A 20,572-nucleotide genomic window follows, 5' to 3' on the forward strand; every position below is an offset into this window, starting at 1 on the left:
TGTTGAAATCCACAGCTGGAGCAGTAAATGATTCTGATCTTTTTAATTAATTACTTGATCCAGTTCACAAAGAACCGTCTAAAGGGCCATTCTTTAATGCAAGATTTGTATTGTTTACATAGAAAAAAACAATAGAAAATCTGTGCAGTGGACATGGAAAACTTTTACCCCTAAAGTTATTTACAGTGACTGTCAGTTACTGCTCGATTTTTGTAGATGAAATCCATTAATTTCCCCCCGTAGATTTCTCAATGAACTCTTCTGCAGAAGGCTACATGGTTTGAAAAAAATAGTTCTGCACTGGAAAAATCATTTATATGAAAACATTTTTCACTTAGAAATTGCTAGTAAATTTCACAAATATTTACAAAGAAATGGCCTTAATTTAAAAAGTGAAGTAGAAAGTAGAAAGTCTGAAATAGTATATTCTTGTATATTGTACTCCAATAATTGAACTTTGGAAAATATGTACAGTGTGTGAGCTGTGCTTCATACATCGATCAGACATAGACCCTTTTACAGCCCACGTGATCAAAGAGTTGCGCGCGCATTTTGGCAACGGAAGTGGTGTTGTTCCCTAGTGGTTCTAACGTGTTAGCAACTCCCAGCATCAAAATGTCTGGCTGTTGCATTTTCGGTTGCACTAATCGCTATTCCACCAATGGGCTTAAGTTTTATAGGATTCAGACAGGATCACGGCCGTTTCAGAAGAACCGGCGGTGCCTGTGGCTGCAGGCGATTAAATACATTGATTGGAACGTGGACATAAAAATGCTCGCATAAAAAATTACTTTTGTAAAACATTTACTGCAGAAAATTAATGCTTTATAATAAACCTCCCAACATTGGCTGCCACTGGTGTGTATAATGTACCCCCACCCCCAGATTATCATATCAATAATCACAGTACTTATCAATTTCATTTGTAATGATTTTATTAATAGTTTAATTGCAAAATAATGCATCTGAGAAATGTATGCAAGCAACATAGTTGCTATTAAAGTACTATAGCATTACAAAATTAAACTTTAAACAGAAGTGTGTCGACACATACGAATCAATAACAACATAAAATGTAAGGAAAAGGATAAATGTATGTCTGTGTGAAGAATAAGAATAAATGTAGAAAATTGTATTGGACATTCTGTACATGCCCACAGACAATGTATTCATAAGCATCCAGTGATTTATATGCTTGTCTCGGGTGTACACGCTCGGTTTCTCAACTAAATACGTATATATCCGACCACTGTATATCTGGCCATCTGCTAACGTCTTCTATCCACTCCTCTATAGTACACGGATCTGGTAGCCGAATACCATTTGATAAAGTCAACTTTTAACTAATAACTTTAAAATAAAGTTAAATAACTTTCTCGGTTTGTGTTGCTTAACCCGCTCACGTAGCTTGACATGCTGCTGATTCTCGCCACAGTTTGTTGCCAAAATGCGTGCGCATACGTTGCTACGTCATCATTGTATACAAACAGTAAAAGGGTCTATTGCGACCACTGACAGGTGAAGCGAATAACTCTGATTATCTCCTCATCACTGCACCTGTTAGGGTGGCATATATTAGGAAGCTAGTGAACACTTTGGCTGCGTCCGAAACCTGCAAAATGCTGCCTTCAGAGGACACATTTGAAGGCAGGAAGGCATCGAGCCACGTCCGAATCTAATGTTAACTACACGTCCTGCCTCCTGAGATACCTTCATCTGATCCATTTTTGAAGGCAGCACACGTGTCCTCCGCTGCCTTTGATATCCCACAATCCTGTGCTTTCCATTCAGTGACAGTTAAGCTGGGAAAAAAAGATGGCGCCCAGAAGTTGCATTTGCAGGTCAGTTTGTGTGTAAATGTACATTTTTTACCAACATATTACACTTCTGATGTCATTTATAGCGAGAAATCAGTAATTTAAATCTGTAGTAATTAAATATGTTTTTAGTTATCACCAGAGCGCTCTCTATTTTGCTGTAGATCATTAAACTGTTACACTGCCTTAGAAGTCTGTCCGAAATTAGTTTCGTGAGGTGCCTTCATGCACAAAACGCTGCAGAGTCATTGTCTGATGAGGCAGCGAGGCAACGAGTCAGCTGCCTAGGTTTTCGGACGCAGCCTCTGTCTTTAAAGTTGGTGTTAGAAGCAGGTGAAATGGGCAAGTGTAATAATTTGAGCGAGTTTGACATGGGCTAAATTGTGATGGCTAGATGACTGCTTAATTGCAAAACTGCAGTTCTTATGGGGTGTTCCCGGTCTGTGGTCAGTATCCATTAAAAGTGGTCCAAGGAAGGGCCAGTGGTGAACCGGCGACAAGGTCATTAGCGGCCATTGCTCAATGATGCATGTGGAGAGCGAAGGCGGGCCCGTGTGGTCCAATAGAACAGACGAGCTACTGTAGCTCAAATTGCCCAAGAAGTTGCTCAGAATACACAGTGCATCGCTGTTTGTTGTGTATGGGTCTGCATAGTTGCAGACCAGTCAGGGTGCCCATGCTGACCCCTGTTCAGCACCAAAAGCGCATATGAGCATCAGAAATGGACCACGGACAATGGAAAAATGTGGCCTGTTCTGATGAATCACGTTTTCTTTTAGATCATGTGGATGGCCGTGTGCGTCACTTACCTGAGGAACACATGGCCCCAGGATGCACTATAGGAAGAAAGCAAGCCGGCAGAGGCAATGTGATTCTTTGGGCAATGCTCTGCTGGAAAACCTTGGGTCCTGCCATCCATGTGGATGTAACATTGACATGTACCACCTTCCTAAGTATTGTTGTTGAACACTCTTTCATGGAAACGGTTCCCTGGTGGCTGTGGTCTCTTTCAGCAGGATAATGTACCCTGCCACAAAGGAAAAAAGGTTCAGGAATATTTGAGGAGCACAACAATGCGTTTGAGGTGTTGACTTGGCCTCCAAATTACCCAAATCTCAATCCAATCAAGCATTTGTGCGATTTGCTGAATAAATAAGTCCGATCAATGGAGGCCCCACCTCACAACTTACAGGACTTAAAGGGTAACTAAACCCCTGTTCACAGCCTAACTCCGCCCTCTGGCAATATTTGAAAAATGCTGCAAAAGTGGGCAGAGCCCAGCGGAGACAGAGGGGACGAGGGCGGGGCTGACCGGGGGGGGGGGGGGGGGGGATTGCAGCTGAGACCCGTAGTGACAACTAGTTTGACAGCTGTCAGACTCGCAAAGATGGATAGTGACTGGAGTGAGGACAGCAGCTTTGCAACAGAGCGGTCATCTAAAGGAGGGTGAAATGTCTGTAGACACAGAGCCTTATCAATCGAGCCGCTGGCTCAAACTGCGTTAACTCCCGATGCCGACGATGCTCCTTCATTCATTCATGCTAGCGAAGCAGCAGCGCAAGAGAGAATGAGATCACTAACTAATCTATGAACATTGAACAGTCATATCCTTATACTGAATGCCACTAAAAAAGCGCAGGACCAATAAGTTGAAACCTAATAGCCTATTACAACAGATTTCCTCATATTAAATATTCCTCATGCATTAAATAAAAGTTAGACTACATAAGCCAGTAGTCTAGCAGACATGACGGGTGGCAAAACTATCAGAAGAAAAGCTTAACATGTACTTACAACTGCATTATTTATCTGTATTTTCTTCATTAGGATGTTGAAAGCAAGTCAAGTGACGAGAAAGTTTCATTCATAATGTTTCTACTTCATTTAACATGAGCGCTCATACTGGACTGAAGCCGTTCTCATCATGTGATCAAGGGAAAACATTTCTTAGGGCGTGGTGAGCTCGTGCCAGGGGCGTGGATAGTGAGCCATTGGAAGTACCATCCTACGTCACGAAGTACCACAACGTCCAATAGGAAAATTCAACTGCAGTAGCCACCGTTCAACCTTAAGAGGGCAGCACTAAGACGTTTTTACACCATATATTATAGAATTAAAACACTTTATACCCAAATGTCAAAATATTTACTCTAATCAATAAACAGCATTAATAAAGCCCCAGTCTTGCAGATCATTAACTAAAAAAAGTTGGTTTAGGGTTTAGTTACCCTTTAAAGGGATAGTTCACCTAGAAATGAATATTACCCCATGATTTACTACCCCTCAAGTCATCCTAGGTGTATATGACTTCTTTTGCACAAATTCAATCAGTTGCTGGCTCTTCCAAGCTTTATAATGACGGTGAATGGCTGTTTCTGTTTTAAAGTCCACTGTCGTACACATGTTCACAAGAATCCGGCGCTCCAACTTAGGATGCAGGTGCAGCGCAAATTCCGGCGATGAACGCAGAAGTGCAGATGATAGAGCAAAACTAGCATTTTCTCACTGACGCGCCTAAGTCATACACTGGAACACCAGTCACTGCCATTATAAAGCTTAGAAGAGCCAAGACATTTTTGTAATCTCACTCCTATTGTATTCACCTGAAAGAAGAATGTCATATACGCCTAGGATGACTTGAGGGTGAGTAAATCATGTGCTCATTTAAATTTCTGGGTGAACTATCCCTTTAAAGGATCTGCTGCTAACATCTTGGTGCTAGATACCATAGTGCACCTCCAGGTTTCAGATTCCTTGCCTCAACAGGTCAGGGCTGTTTTAAGCCTAGCTCAGACTGCACGATTTTCAAACTCGTCGGTGTCACGGTTCATCAATCCATTGTTTTCTTATTAGTGACATGAGCACATGCTCAACATAACAAAACCCACATGTGCACACAAGACAGGACAGGCATGTGACAGTCGGGTCACTGCTTTATTCACACTGCATGACTATCTGGGGTATCATTCAGTCACTGCTGTGTTCACACTGCACGATTGTTTGACCACAGAGGAGTTCACACTGCATGACTAAACAAGAGGAAGAATCGCCAATCGCCGACAACTCTCTCTCTCTCCGGTGCGCAAACTACGTTTCTCAAACTACACGTGCGATGTGACAAGTAAACAACGCGAGATCACACGTGCTTCAGACCGGAGTTCTCGTGCGAGACTTTGAATTGTTATTAAAAATGATAAACTGCACAAAGTTTGCTTCAAATTGTATGTGCGCTGATTTTTGGAGAAAAAGAAAAAAAGATTATGGCGGAAGAAATTGTTGGAGAGACAGAGCGAGCCAGGATTGTGTTCTGCAATGAGAGTTTGAGGTAAATAAACAATTTTGTAATGCGCTGCTGCTGTGGCTGGATGTGCAAATGTTTGGCCTTTGTTTCTGTTTGATATAATTGTAAATATATATATTAAAATACTTATATTCTGCTCTATAACTCCTCCCTGTACCTCCCGCTGCCCTGTATCTCACTCTTTTATTGCCTATCGGTAATCGCCGATGAAATTTTCAGTCAGAACGCAGTTCACACAGCAGGAGTTTCAATCGCGACAGGTCCAGATACAGGTCCTTCTCAAAAAATTGGCATATTGTGATAAAGTTCATTATTTTCCATAATGTAATGATAAAAATTAAACTTTCATATATTTTAGATTCATTGCACACCAACTGAAATATTTCAGGTCTTTTATTGTTTTAATACTGATGATTTTGGCATACAGCTCATGAAAACCCAAAATTCCTGTCTCAAAAAATGTGCATATTTCATCCGACCAATAAAAGAAAAGTGTTTTTAATACAAAAAAGTCCACCTTCAAATAATTATGTTCAGTTATGCACTCAATACTTGGTCGGGAATCCTTTTGCAGAAATGACTGCTTCAATGCGGCGTGGCATGGAGGCGATCAGCCTGTGGCACTGCTGAGGTGTTATGGAGGCCCAGGATGCTTCGATAGCGGCCTTAAGCTCATCCAGAGTGTTGGGTCTTGCGTCTCTCAGCTTTCTCTTCACAATATCCCACAGATTCTCTATGGGGTTCAGGTCAGGAGAGTTGGCAGGCCAATTGAGCACAGTAATACCATGGTCAGTAAACCATTTACCAGTGGTTTTGGCACTGTGAGCAGGTGCCAGATCGTGCTGAAAAACCAAATCTTCATCTCCATAAAGCTTTTCAGCAGATGGAAGCATGAAGTGCTCCAAAATCTCCTGATAGCTAGCTACATTGACCCTGCCCTTGATAAAACCCAGTGGACCAACACCAGCAGCTGACATGGCACCCCAGACCATCACTGACTGTAGGTACTTGACACTGGACTTCAGGCATTTTGGCATTTCCTTCTCCCCAGTCTTCCTCCAGACTCTGGCACCTTGACATGCAAAATTTGCTTTCATCCGAAAAAAGTACTTTGGACCACTGAGCAACAGTCCAGTGCTGCTTCTCTGTAGCCCAAAAGTGTCTTGACCTGGGGAATGTGGCACCTGTAGCCCATTTCCTGCACACGCCTGTGTACGGTGGCTCTGGATGTTTCTACTCCAGACTCAGTCCACTGCTTCCGCAGGTCCCCCAAGGTCTGGAGTCGGTCCTTCTCCACAATCTTCCTCAGGGTCCGGTCACCTCTTCTCGTTGTGCAGCGTTTTTTGCCACACTTGTTCCTTGCCACAGACTTCCCACTGAGGTGCCTTGATACAGCACTCTGGGAACAGCCTATTCGTTCAGAAATTACTTTTTGTGTCTTACCCTCTCGCTTGAGGGTCAATGATGGCCTTCTGGACAGCAGTCAGGTCGGCAGTCTTACCCATGATTGCGGTTTTGAGTAATGAACCAGGCTGGGAGTTTTTAAAAGCCTCAGGAATCTTTTGCAGGTGTTTAGAGTTAATTAGTTGATTCAGATGATTAGACTAATAGCTCGTTTAGAGAACCTTTTCATGATATGCTAATTTTTTGAGATAGGAATTTTGGGTTTTCATGAGCTGTATGCCAAAATCATCAGTATTAAAACAATAAAAGACCTGACATATTTCAGTTGGTGTGCAATGAATCTAAAATATATGAAATTTTAATTTTTATCATTACATTATGGAAAAAAATGAACTTTTATCACAATATGCTTATCTTTTGAGAAAGACCTGTATTTAGCATGGCAAATATCTCACCGGCGTCGGCGATTCTCTCTGATCGCGTTTTTGATTGTTCACACTGCGTGATTGTCACTCGCGTGCACAAGCACCGATTTGCCTATGATCTCGAGCATTTGTCGGCGATTTCACAAAACCTGTCGGCGACTCAAAATTGGGGCAAAAATCGAGCAGTGTGAACTAGGCTTTAGCAGCAAAAGGGGACCAACACAATATTAGGAAGGCAGTCATAATGTTATGCCTGATAGGTCTGTAGAGTCTAGACTACTGATAATTGACATTTGACATTTTTTGCTTGTGAAAGTTTTTGCTTGCCAAAATGTTGTTTATGTGATTGCTTCTTAAATTATTTGGACTGATCCGGTTTGTTTTTGAATTCAACTCACTCAATGAGCTCAATCAGTTAATGGTTAAATATCTGGCATCTATAATTCATGTTTACAGCAAGAATCTATTAAATCACAAATTCAGGATAGTAGGATAGTATATTTCATACAGACACTACAACTCGTAGTGCAACAACTTCAAAAGTTTGTTTGTTGCCACAGAGAAGTTATGTGATGCATCTCAAGATAAACAGCAATGTGCCAAGAGCATGATTCTCATATAAATACATTAGCATAGTTGCATTGTTAACCATTAGCTTTATACATTAATTTAAATTTGAACAACCATAGCAATTAAGCAAAACAGGACCAGTGTGTGACTTGCTGCATGATTTTATTCAGATGAAGTCAGATTTTAATGCCAAGGCCTGGAGCAAAGCCCCGGGCTGCCACATTCTCACTGCAGGGGCCTTCATGAGTTCAACTGTGTTCTTGAATTAAGCACTCTCATTTCATTTACTTTAAGTATCAGTATCTCGTAGTGTATTTTGTGGCGAATGCATCAGTTTGTTTATGCTGCTTACTTTGTGTGATCTGCTAGATTGTATTATATGAGGCAGACATCGTGAATAATTTATGGTTTGTTGTGTGTCGCTATAAAACAGATAGATGCTTCCTCCGACATCAGAAAGAAAGCAGATTTACATTGGGATGAAAGAGGATCAAACACATTTCATTTTTTTGTGATGGCTTTAGGACTCTGATGACACAGTATCTGACAGACTTTCTCTCTCCGTCTCTGTGTTCTATAGGTGGTGGGCCCTCCAGCCGCAGGGGCTTTCAGAGAGAGGCCAGCTAAGCCCACGGCCTTCCGGAAGTTCTACGAGCGTGGAGACTTTCCCATCGCCCTGGAACATGATACTAAAGGCAACCGCATTGCATGGAAGGTATATGAAAACATGACTTGTGCTTTTGTTCTCTTTCTAGTATGTAGTGTATCTCTACTGTCCTTATACATCAATTTCAGATATACAGACAACTTCTGAAATGTACATATAAAATATGCATTTAAATGCCAGTTTCCTGAATGATTCAATTACATTTGAATGCGTAAATAGCATTTAATACATATCGTACCAAAGCAACAAACTGTCAAGTATGACTAGTGCTCTTTTTACTACATGAACTGACCTTGCCTTAACTAATTTACCTTGAGAAACAGTGAGGAGAGTCATAATCCTTTATGTAATGAATTGCATTTTAATATACACTACCTTTCAAAAGTCGGGAGTCAGTACGATATTTAAAATGCAAGTATTCATGCATTCAGCAAGGATGCATTAAATGGATCAAAAGTGATAGTTAAGACATTTAAAATGTTACAAAAGATCGCTGTTTCAAAAATGCAGTTTATTTAGACTCTCTATTATTCAAAGAATCCTGAAAAAATATATTGTGGTTTCCACAAAAATGGTAAGCAGCAATAGCCTGACAAGCCAGACCCACATCAAGATGTTTGGTCTGGAAACTCACCACTGACAGGGCTCAATCCGAGGGGCGGGATAAACGGTTGTCTTTCAAACTCCCTCTGCACGCGATAAGATAGCACTACAACCAACCAGAGCAACGTGAAATGGAGCTCATTGACAGATTAAACATTCGCCGTATCCGGTCGGCAAAACTCTGAACACATCTTCCCTTTCTAAGAATGACTTCAGTGCTGTTCTTTTCTCAGAGAAAAGCTTAACTCCAAGTCTTCCAGAATTGCGGTCAAAGCTGATTCGAAAGACCGCCGTTCGCCAGTTGCTGTGTTTACTAGTAGCACGCAAGTGCAACTCGGCCGTCATTGTTAAGCCCCGCCCACCGACTCTATACACGATGTGATTGGCCTGACCAGCTCAGAAGGGTATTGAGAGTTGCTAGACGACACTTGCGGCAGATTAGATTTGCTGCCGCTAGTGTGCGTCTAGATTTCTAGGCTAAACTAGCAACTGTTTATGATAACATTTATAATTAGATGAAACATTACATAAGCACTAAATCTGCATATTAGAATGATCTCTGAAGAATCATCTGACCAGTGTTGGGTAACGCATTACTTTTAGTAACACGAGTTCCGTAATCAGATTACTTTTTCAAAATAACTAGTAAAGTAACGCATTACTTTTACATTTACAACAAAATATCTTTAGTTATCTTTTCTAAGTTACTTTTTTCAAATAAGTAACGCAAGTTACTTTCTTATTCAATGTGTTTACTGACAGCTCTCCTGACCCCATGTTGAGAGAAAGCAGGAGTAAGGCCGTGTGTCCACCAAAGCATTTTTAGCCAGCAGAAAACGCTAGACGCTCTGCTGAAAACGCCTCGCTGTGAGCACTTGAGAGCGTTTTGGCAGGCAGCATTTTTTTTTCTTCAGTTGAGACTCTTTGCTTGTTATGATATGGAAAATCCGAGGAAGCCTTACTAATTTCACAGGTAGTTTGTTTCTGTATTTATTCTATATAAAACTGCAGATCCAATGTAAAGTATTTGGCTTTTGTTTTAAATCATTTTGTTGCGTTATTATTGCTTGTTTTCATCAGATGACGACACACAGAATGTGGCAGTTGGTCTGTGTAGTATTAGTCCCGCCCCTCCTCCACTGTGATTAGACGGCTGAGTGAAGAGTGACAGTGATGAGCGCTGCGTTTTAGTCAAAGTTGAACATTCTTCAACTCTCGGTGACCAATAAAAAACGCTGAGCGCTCAGCGTGTGAGCGTGAAATACTCGCTCAGCGCCTCGTTGCGCTCCAGGCGTTCTAAAAACGCGGCGCTCTTATTGAAAACAATTGAAAACGCCAGCCAGCAGCGTGAAAAAAATGCTTTGGTGGAAACACGGCCTAAGAGCAGAGGTTTGTGCAGTGTCTGAAAATGATGGTTATTGGAATTTTAGAATAATTGTGAGCAGGCATTTACTCATATCACAGATTCCATATTGATTAAAATGAATTAAAAACAGTGAAATGCACTCTCAGAATATTACACAAACCTGCTATAATTAAATATATTAAATTACACAAATATACTTTTTGTATTTAATCTCACTTTATTAAACAATATCTTTGCTGCTAACCTTCAGAGATCCACTTCAACCATACTAAGATAAACATCACATTTGTGATTATTTATTTATCATTCCTGAATCTTTCTTCTCCTGCATCCTATTGTTCTTCAATTCAGAATAGCAGAGCATTCTTATTTTATTTATTCATTATTTTATTTTTTAACTGTGCCCTCTAATGTACAGGCATACAGTTTGCATTTCTTTCAGCCTGAGGCTTATTCATTTCACTTTTAGCCTTTTATTTGCCAAAAATAGAAAAATGTTTCATTGTTATTCAAAAACAAACAAGCAAGCGCACAAAAAGTAGTGCATAAGTAATGTTACACATTACTTTTAATAAAAAGTAACTTAGTAACACAATTAGTTACTTTTTTAGGAAGTAACGCAATATTCTAGCGTATCACTTTTAAAAGTAACTTTCCCCAACAGGTGATACTGAAGACTGGAGTAATGGCTGCTGAAAATACAGCTTTGTCAGCACAGGGAGAAATTACTTTTTAATATATATATAACATCTCAACATTTTTCATCCATTAAATGCAATCGTGGCAAGCGTTAGAGACCTTAAAAAAAAAAAAAAAAAAAAAAAAAAACATAAACATTGTATTTGATTGTAATGACCCCAAACTTTTGATTAATCTTGATAGGAAAACAAACACAGAGCTTGGTTGACCTAATAGTAACCTGATGCTAGTCTCTGTGTGTGCTTGCATGTTAGACATAGTGTTTATTTCATGAAGGTCGGCAGAAGCATTATCACTGTTAACCTGCTGTGTTTGCACTAATTCAGAGGGATCCGAGCACTGCCTGACAAGCACAGCTTACAAAAAACACACATTCACCTCCCTCCCCTTCATGAGTATTTCTCTTTTTCCAGGTTGAAAGCCTCAGCATGAATTATTAAAAGCAAATTTCAAAATGAATTTTCCTACGCTTTTGAAAAAAGAATGTCTCTTTTTCTTTGTGTTGTTATGAAATTGCTGGGAGCTGACAGGAAGTGGTGTATGAAATTGTAGCTGTCACATCTAATGCATCTGTAATGCTTATTGATTTTCCTTCGTATGCTGCTGCTGATTTGATTCTGCTTTTCACACACAGTATTTAAACACCTTTGCTCCATTAATATACCCGAATCCTTGTGTTAGGGGAATTCATGCCCTCATTGACCCCTGTAATATAAAGGGTACCAGGTCACCTTGAGGTCATATTCAGGCTGAGAGCATTTGTAAGTGTTTCATTACGTTTATGTTAGTGTATGTGGTAGCAGCACGTGTATGAAAGGCTGGTTTATTACGTGAAGTGTGTGGGAACAGCTGGGCTAGCACAGAGGAACCCTTAGGGCAACAGTTCAAGAGGAGGTGACCAGATCAATCTGTCTGAAAGAGAGGGAGAGAAAGCAGTAATAGAGTCTTGTTTTCGTCTAGCTGGTTTAATTATCTGATATCAGACCAACACACTGCAGATCTGTCATTGGGTCAATGATATGACACTTATTCAGAAATTTATAAAAACATTTTGGCAATATGAGCGTTTAATTTCTGAATTAAAATTTAGTGTGATATGTCAGGGTCATACAATTGTCCTGCTATCATTATTTGCTCAAACTTTTGCCCACAAAAGCATTCACACTTTTGATATTAGGCGCCTATAAGTGGGAAAAGAGTAAGGTTAGAGACAGGTGTGGTGGTGTGGGTAGATTTAAGAGTGGGTGAAGGTGTAAGAGAAGGTTCAGTGGTGTAATTTATAGATGTAATTACAGAAATGAATAATTACAGCTGTAATTACATGCAGTATATTTTAAATATAAGTACAATGTAAAAACGTGCACAATAATGTTAATACATGTAATTGTTAAAGACAACTAATAAAGTGGGATCAAACATTTTAAATGGAACCTTTTTTGACAAAGCAAGGCATAATCAAGATGTAAAATGTAATGTGGTGCGACTTCAGAATCTTGATATTTAAATAATGATTTTATGAATTAAGTTTTACTTTAAAAAACGTATTTAAAACTTGAAAAAATAAAAGTTTGATGATGTCTGCTCACTAATGTTGGAGAATGGAAAAGAGAGAGTTGGATAATGTTCAACATTTAAGTTTTTAATGTTGTTTTTATGTCTATTTGGTGTTTTATATGCTTTAAGACAAACCATGTACAAATTCATAAGTCAACACTGACTGAGTATTTTCTCTTTAAACGGCAGTGAAAAAAGAAATTTACAGTTTTTCAAAAACTACTATATAACCAATCATGTCAACGTGTGGGCAGACTTTAGTATATCATTAATTATGCTGCGAAGCAGGGGATATTGTATGTTACGTTGTTATAATGAATTATATGCCTTTCTCCACTGACGTCCTAAATTGATCAAAGCATTTCTAAGGATACTGACAGCTGTCTGACTCTGAGGTGGCAAACAGGGAACATGGTTTGTGTAACATTAGCAACACTATTTTTTTAAGTTCTTTGGTTTTTCTTTAGCCGAGAACAAAGAGTTCATCACTGGCCCAAAACAATTAGCGCTAGTTGCAGACAGCGCCATGTTTGGGAATGCTGAGTTTTGACACGGGAGGGTAGTATTTTGAATGATGATGTTTAGTCTTGTGTTGTCACTTGCAGGAGTTTTAGCTAATGTTATTAACTGCCCAAACATATGTAGTGGATGTCAACTGGTAAGCAGGTACCTAATTCAGTAACTTGCTAACTAATGCAATATAACGCAAATAAGAGATTAATTGTACAGTGTAGCCAGCTTCATTGATTATAACAGGAGTTTTCACAACAGTGTAGAACTCCGTGAGCTTGCGCTGAAGTGATTATAAAGGAAACATATTTGATACATTTGCATATTTTCAAAATTGCATTGATTGACATAGTGATAACCAGCATTGGACAGGACAAAAAATGCTGAAGTCAATTGACCTGCCACATTTTCTAGATGTTATGTGTTTCTTTGTTGTTCATCAGCCTTGTTTATGACTTACAGTGCCTTGCGAAAGTATTCGGCCTCCTTGAACTTTGCGAACTTTTGCCACATTTCAGGCTTCAAACATAATGATATGAAACTGTAATTTTTTTGTAAAGAATCAACAACAAGTGGGACACAGACATGAAGTTGAACGAAATTTATTAGATATTTCAAACTTTTTTAACAAATCAAAAACTGAAAAGTTGGTTGTGCAAAATTATTCGTCCCCTTTACTTTCAGTGCAGCAAACTCTCTCCAGAAGTTCAGTGAGGATCTCTGAATGATCCAATGTTGACCTAAATGACTAATGATGATAAATAGAATCCACCTGTGTATAATCAAGTCTCTGTATAAATGCACCTGCACTGTGATAGTCTCAGAGGTCCGTTTAAAGCGCAGAGAGCATCATGAAGAACAGGGAACAGACCAGGCAGGTCCAAAATACTGTTGTGGAGAAGTTTAAAGCCGGATTTGGATACAAAAAGAGTTTCCAAGCTTTAAACATCCCAAGGAGCACTGTGCAAGATATCGATAAAAGTGTTGTTTAAAGTTTGCCACAAGCCACCTGGGAGACACACCAAACATGTGGAAGAAGGTGCTCTGGTACGATGAAACCAAAATTTGGCAACAATGCAAAACGTTATGTTTGGCGTAAAAGCAACACAGCTCATCACCCTGAACACACCATCCCCACTGTCAAACATGGTGGTGGCAGCATCATGGTTTGGGCCTGCTTTTCTTCAGCAGGGACAGATGGTTAAAATTGATGGGAAGATGGATGGAGGCAAATACAGGACCATTCTGGAAGAAAACCTGGAAGAATATATTAATTTCAAATAGTTAAACAAAACATTAAAATAGTTCAAATTTTTTTTCTCCCAATGATATTGACACAAGGTAATGAGAATATACATTACATTAATCATACATTATTATTATATTAATCACACATTACATTCTTAATATTACAGCTCATATTAAGAACTGATTTTATAGTTTAAGGCAAACCGTGTAAGCTTGTTTCTGCCACTGTATAACATTTTTTTTTATGTCACAATTAATTTTTTCCCACAATTATTCGCAATTGCGAGTTTACATAATTTTGATATAATGTGTTATAAAGTAAAAATTGCAAGTTATAATTGTTTTGTATAATTGTTATAGTCAGTTATAATTGTATAGTCAATAAGTTATAATTGTATAATTGTTATAGTCAGAATTGAGTTATATAATTTTATCAATTGCATGTTATAAAGTCAGAATTGCGAGATAAAAAGTCAGAAGTGTGTGATATACACCTGCAATTGCATGTTATAAAGTCAGAACTGCGCGATATAACTCACAATTGCGTAATAAAGTCAGAAAGTCAGAAGGTGTTAGTGAGGCCAGTAGGGGGTGCTCATCCTGTGGTCTGTGTGAATCTTAACAACCCAGTATAGTGATGGGGACACTATACAGTCAATAAGCACCATACTTCGGATGAGACTAAAAAAACGCTATATAAATAAAGATGACTTGACTTGAGACGTTAAACCGTGTTCCTGATTCTCTCTGGTCATTAAAGGGGTCATATAATGCCATTTTTGTACAAGTTAATATGATTATTTAGTTTCTAAATTAAAACTTTGTGATATACTTTAATTAAAAATTCTATTTAGTATTCTAAGAAATCACTCATTTAACCTGGTGAAAAACAGCTCTGTTTTCAGCAAGCCGTTTCTGTGCATGTGCCTTTTATGCTAATGCGATTTGGTCACCCCGCCCCTCGGGCTTTTGATTTTGAAGCGTTGCTTAGACAACAGGAGAAAGTTTGACATTGCGAGTCTCTCAGGACACATCTGTGCAATCTCAACCGTATCAATTCGATATATCAGATATATCAACATCAAAATGACTGTTGTGTTCATTATTACACCCAAGAACAGAACACCACAATCGCTTAGACACCATTCTGCTCCAGCATATACACTATGGCGGACGACAGCTTGAGCTCGTTCAGGGTGGGTCTGAGCTCAAATTGGTGTCAATCAACAGTTGTGGGAGGGGTGTCCAATTGTGTGACGTCACACATCGAATGGCTTGATTTCAGACAGGTGAAAACATATAAGAAGATTAAAAAAAAAAACATTTGATGGATTTTTATCATTAGAGGATGGTTGTGTACAGTCACTACCAACACATATTGCTGTATAATCAACTTGTAAAAGTGCATGTACCATTATATAAACCCCTTTAAAAATCCCAGGGGGGATTGTAACCCCGGCATCCTGGCCAAATTTGCCCATTGGCCTCTGTCCATCATGGCCTCCTAATCATCCTTATCCTGATTGGCTACATCACTCTGTCTCCTCTCCACCATAAGCTGATGTGTAATGGGCGTTCTGCCGCAATATGGCTGCCATCGCATCATCCAGGTGGATGCTGCACATTGGTGGCGGTTGAGGAGATTCCCCCTTCTATATGTAAACACTTTGAGAGCCTAGAAAGTGCTATATAAATGTTACAAATTATTATTAAACCAACAAGCATAAAGAGTGCAAGAATTGACCGTTGTGATGGTCAAAGATGACGTGTGCTGTGCTTTTTAACATCTGTATCTGTACATCATCTCATCTCGTCTCATGTTGTCTCATGTCGTCTCATGTCCTCTGTTAAGTGTGTATCCCCCTCTCTGTGCAGCAGGGAGCAGCAGTGCATTCCTGCAGTCATTTCCCCTTCCCCTCTCCTATGTACCTCCCTGTCTTTTTTTTTCTATGGTAAACATGGTCCTTTAGAAGGCCCCTTCCAGTTGGTTATTACTGTGTGCGTTTGCATCTTTAAACATTGATTTGAAACTTTTGCTCATGTGAAAGCCTTCAGATGTGTGTGTTCAGGCAGGAGATGTGTGTGTTGCTGTATGAGAGCAGGCGCTGCTTTTTAAATGTCAAGGGCAGCGTTTGAATGCGCAGGAATGTGAAGTAGAGAACTGATATTTTTAGTTTCTTTCTAAGAATCCTCACAATTCTCTCTCGCGCTGTCTCCACAGTTAAAGCTCCGACATGTGGTGTGTCGAGAACATGTGCGGCAGACTGATAAGAGTAAGCAGGAGGTCTCTCTCTTACTCTCTCACTCTTTCTCTCTCTGTGTGTTTGTGCATCTCTCACATTTGGCCCTGTTGCTATCAGAACAGTCCATCAATTTTATGGTGTTCCAAAGTGTTTTCCAGGGATCTCCACTGAGAGAGGGGCTGAGAGAAGGAGGAGAGAAAGAGGTATCTGATGACCTGGTCATTGACAGGGATGAGAATGCCAAATGAAAAGAAAGAGATTGTAGATTAAGCGCTTTAATGATAAAAAATAAATAAAAATAAAATAAAAAACATTAAAATGTAGACATTCTCCTTCTGAGAAACTGCTGATAAAAGACAAAAAAGTGTGCTCAAGGGAAATTTTACATATCGTTCTTATTTGACATGCATTAAAGGAAATAAGCTAGGAGGGCATTTCTACGTGTGAGCTGCATCTGGATCAAATGTTGTGGTGATTGCATCACGAGTTATCATTTGGAACCAAGGTACAATCTTAGAAGAAAAGGTTCTATCGGCATTACGCATTTGAAACCTCTAAAAGGTTATATATATATAGAACCCTTTTTAAGGGTTCAATCAAAAGAAGAGTTCTTTGTAACCAGGAAAAAGGTTTATATGGAACCTTTTAGGGGTTCATTCATCATCATTTGTTTTGTCCTTTCCGGATTAAATATTCCATATTATTGACAAACATTTCATTGCATTATTCAGTGTATTTATATGCATTTGCCTGTGACTGATCACAAAATTCAAGATGGTTAGAAAATGTATGTATTTATCTCGTTTTAGTTCATCAATATCACACGAAGAGTGCCATTTCAGTTTTTCTCCTCCAAAAATCAGCATGATTAAAATGTTATATTAAGTTACTACAACAGTTTAATAAACAGTTATTTAAGTACAACTACAAAATGTTGCAGAATAATGAATGAACAATAGCCTAAAGAACCTTTGTGACAAAAAGGGTTCTTTCTTGTCATTATAGAACCCTTTTAGCATAAAAGGTTCTTTGGAGTTGAGCAATAAACCCTTTTTTCTAGTGTAGCCTTTTTGTTAGCCTATAGTGTCCAAAAATCTCTCCAAATCTCTCCAGTGTCTTTGTGATTTTCTTATAACTCCATGAAGAATTTCTTTAGATCTAAGTGACGGATTATGGTGAGTTTTTGGGCTCTTTTTGATTGTGAGAATCTGCTGTAAATAATTATCATTTTCCACGATCTGAGCATGTTAGCTTTAATGCCTGTTCACACTAGACGAATATTCAGTGTGAAAATTCAGTGCCATACATTTTAATTTGAAAGATTAAGCTGTTAATGCATCTATTCAGCCTGACATGAACATTTGCATGCTCTAAATGTGACAATTTATTTTATTTTTTATTTTTACAAAGACGTGTAGTCTCTTGCCATTGAACTTGTGATAAATACTGGACAACCAATAAGATTTGTGACTGTAGTGACAATGTTTTTGTTTTTTTTGTGAACAGACTTTTGAGGAATTTAAAGGAACTGTATGTAAGAAATGTATTTCAATTAATCATAAAATGGCCCTGATATGTCACTAGACATTAAGAAATCATGTTTATTTTAAATACTTCACTGATAACAGTAGTCCGGCCATGTTGTCATTTAAAAGTTGTTGTTGCAGCCCTCAACTGATGTTGATGTTGACATGTTGTGTTTTGGCCTGAAGCTCCGCCCTCCACCTATCTACCAATCAGGAAGTCAGTAGTGTTTCGGCATCCGGGTTGCCAGCTCTGCTCTAGTTACCACAGCTGCAGATACAAACGTTCCTTCTGGATCCTGCGGCCTATCTGGCAACCTCGAGTCAGGGGGAGGGGGAGAGGGGATACACCGCTCTACAGTTAGTTGAAAATGATTGCAGTACCAATTTTGGCCACAATCTTACATACACTTCCTTTAAAGGGGGGGTGAAACACTCAGTTTCAGTCAATCTCATGTCAATCTTGAGTACCTATAGAGTAGTATTGCATCCTTCATATCTCAGAAAAGTCTTTAGTTTTATTATATTTATAAAAGAAATATAGGCTGTACCGAGTCTTTCCAGAAAAAAACGAGCGGCTGGAGGCGTATTGAGTGGGCGGAGCTAAAGAATGACGAGCGCGCACAAAGCGGTGACGTCCTCAAGCGTGCAGAAGAAAACGCTACCCAGATTCAACTAACACAGATATGATCCAGAATCAGATCCGGAGGCTGAAATAAATTGAACAGGAGAAACAGCAACAGCAGGACGTCCGTCTCTGTGGTATGTACTGTATTTAGTGGCCTGTCAACATTAGTGTGTGTTTACTCGCAGTTTATGAGGACATGATTCGGTTTATGGACTATTGTATGCGACTAAACCTTAGCAGTAGCAAGCAAAACGGTTTTGCACGTCAGACTAGTGTAACGTTATACAGAGAACAACCATGGAGTAACCGTTAGCGCATTTGAATGACGAAGCACGCGATCGTGTGGTTTACTGATGTTTACTCACGCGACGATAGCCGACAGCACAGACATTTGAAGCAGTTTTACTCACCGGCTGCTTCCATAGCAGGACCGAACCTTTATCGCTGGGACCGCTCCGTCAAAAACACTTCTTTGGTATGATTTGGTGAAGTCCTAACAGCAGTGAACGGTGGAGATCCACTTTGCGACGCGACTGAAGCGATGTTGTGAAGCTTCCCGTCATTTCTGCGTTCAAATGCAGCGCTGCCTTCCCGGAATGCTGTGCTGAAGCGTTGAAGTGGCTTGATGTCACCCATAGGAATAAAGTGGAGCGCGGCGCGGACTATAACGACAGAAGTGTTCACGGACGACTGGATCTGCAGCTGAGCGAGTGTTTATGGGCGTGCATTTCCTCTCTCGCTCTAGTCACGTGCGAGCGCACCCTTCCGGGAGAAGAGCCCGTACGGCCCATACAAGGACCTTCCGCTCTATCGACGTCAAGCCGACCCATACTCGAAAAAAACTCTCTGAAACTTGTGAGAAACCGGAAGGAGTATTTTTGACACAGAAATACTCCATCGAACGTCCAACATTAGTTTTTGAAACTTTGTCTATGTTTAGGATGGGAATCCAAGTCTTTAACAGTGTAAAAAGCTCAGTATACATGAAACAGCATTTCACCCCCCCTTTAATGATTCTGATTCTGATTCCACTTAAAGGAATAGTTCACCCAAAAATGAAAATGGTTTACTCACCCTCAAGGAAGACATTTTTAAGATGGTTTGTAGCCACAGTTGTGGTGCACCATTGACTTCCTTTCTAAGTGGTTTATTCAAATGAACTAGCTCAGAAGAGTCTTTGGATTCATGATTTAAACCAAAGGCTCTTCTGAAAAAAGAAAGGTTCTCCATCCATTGATTAACCTGTCTCTGTCCTTCCATCCAATTCTGTGTTCTATTTTTATTTTGTCCTATGTTGTAATTTTTTTGCCAACAGTTGTGACATGGGTGTAAAATCCAAGAAGCATTTAATAGAAAACATCAATATAAACTTGATTCCTGCTATCATGCTACTGACTGGGGAGGGGGAGTGGAGGGGGTTTGGGGTGGATGGCAAATAATTAATCTGATCAAGTGCTTTAGGAAATGGAGAGGGTAAGCGATCTCATCCATTCAATCCCCTGATTGAATTATGCCAGTAGGAGGGGGGTTGGAGAAGACCTGTATGCGTAAGTGTATTAGTGTGTGTAACGCTGCAGACACAGCGCTGAGGTGGTGTGTTTTTATTTCCCCTCTATTTTATCTCCATCTGTACATTAGCATTTTAATGGGCGGTACCTTATGTGAGCACAGACCCTCTCCTGACAGCTATATGACCCGTCCAAGGAGAAGCATTACTCTCAGGAGTTAATCCCACGGTCCACTTTGGAATCCGAAAGCAGCCTCATTATAGACCTGGCAGGGTGTACCTGTTTAAATACAGAGACCTGCTCCTTCTAGGTGCCTTCAATCTTTTTGCAAAAACACCCTGTCACTGGTAGTTGCCCGCATAGATTTTTGTACATTTTTATTTAAATTCTGAGCTGGCGTGAGATCAGGCAGTCCAATAACATCCCCTTGCCCTTCAAAGGGAAATATGGAGTTGATATGGAAAGCGGTGATATTCAAATGCTAATGCCATCTTTTGGCATGGGCA

The 20,572-nt window shown here is 39.6% G+C and overlaps 1 protein-coding gene across 2 annotated transcripts in view; it reads left to right on the forward strand.

Annotated features, from left to right (window-relative positions):
- Positions 1-20,572, forward strand: part of pacrg (PARK2 co-regulated) — a 184,181-nt gene that overhangs the window by 31,716 nt on the left and 131,893 nt on the right. For both annotated transcript variants that reach the window (XM_067455160.1, XM_067455159.1), the window contains exon 2: positions 8,098-8,232. In XM_067455160.1, the coding sequence (XP_067311261.1) occupies positions 8,098-8,232 (135 nt within the window). The remainder of the gene's footprint in view (positions 1-8,097; positions 8,233-20,572) is intronic.

The sequence above is a fragment of the Pseudorasbora parva genome, chromosome 10, assembly GCF_024679245.1.
Source record: "Pseudorasbora parva isolate DD20220531a chromosome 10, ASM2467924v1, whole genome shotgun sequence".
In the NCBI taxonomy this organism is placed as follows: Eukaryota; Metazoa; Chordata; class Actinopteri; order Cypriniformes; family Gobionidae; genus Pseudorasbora; species Pseudorasbora parva.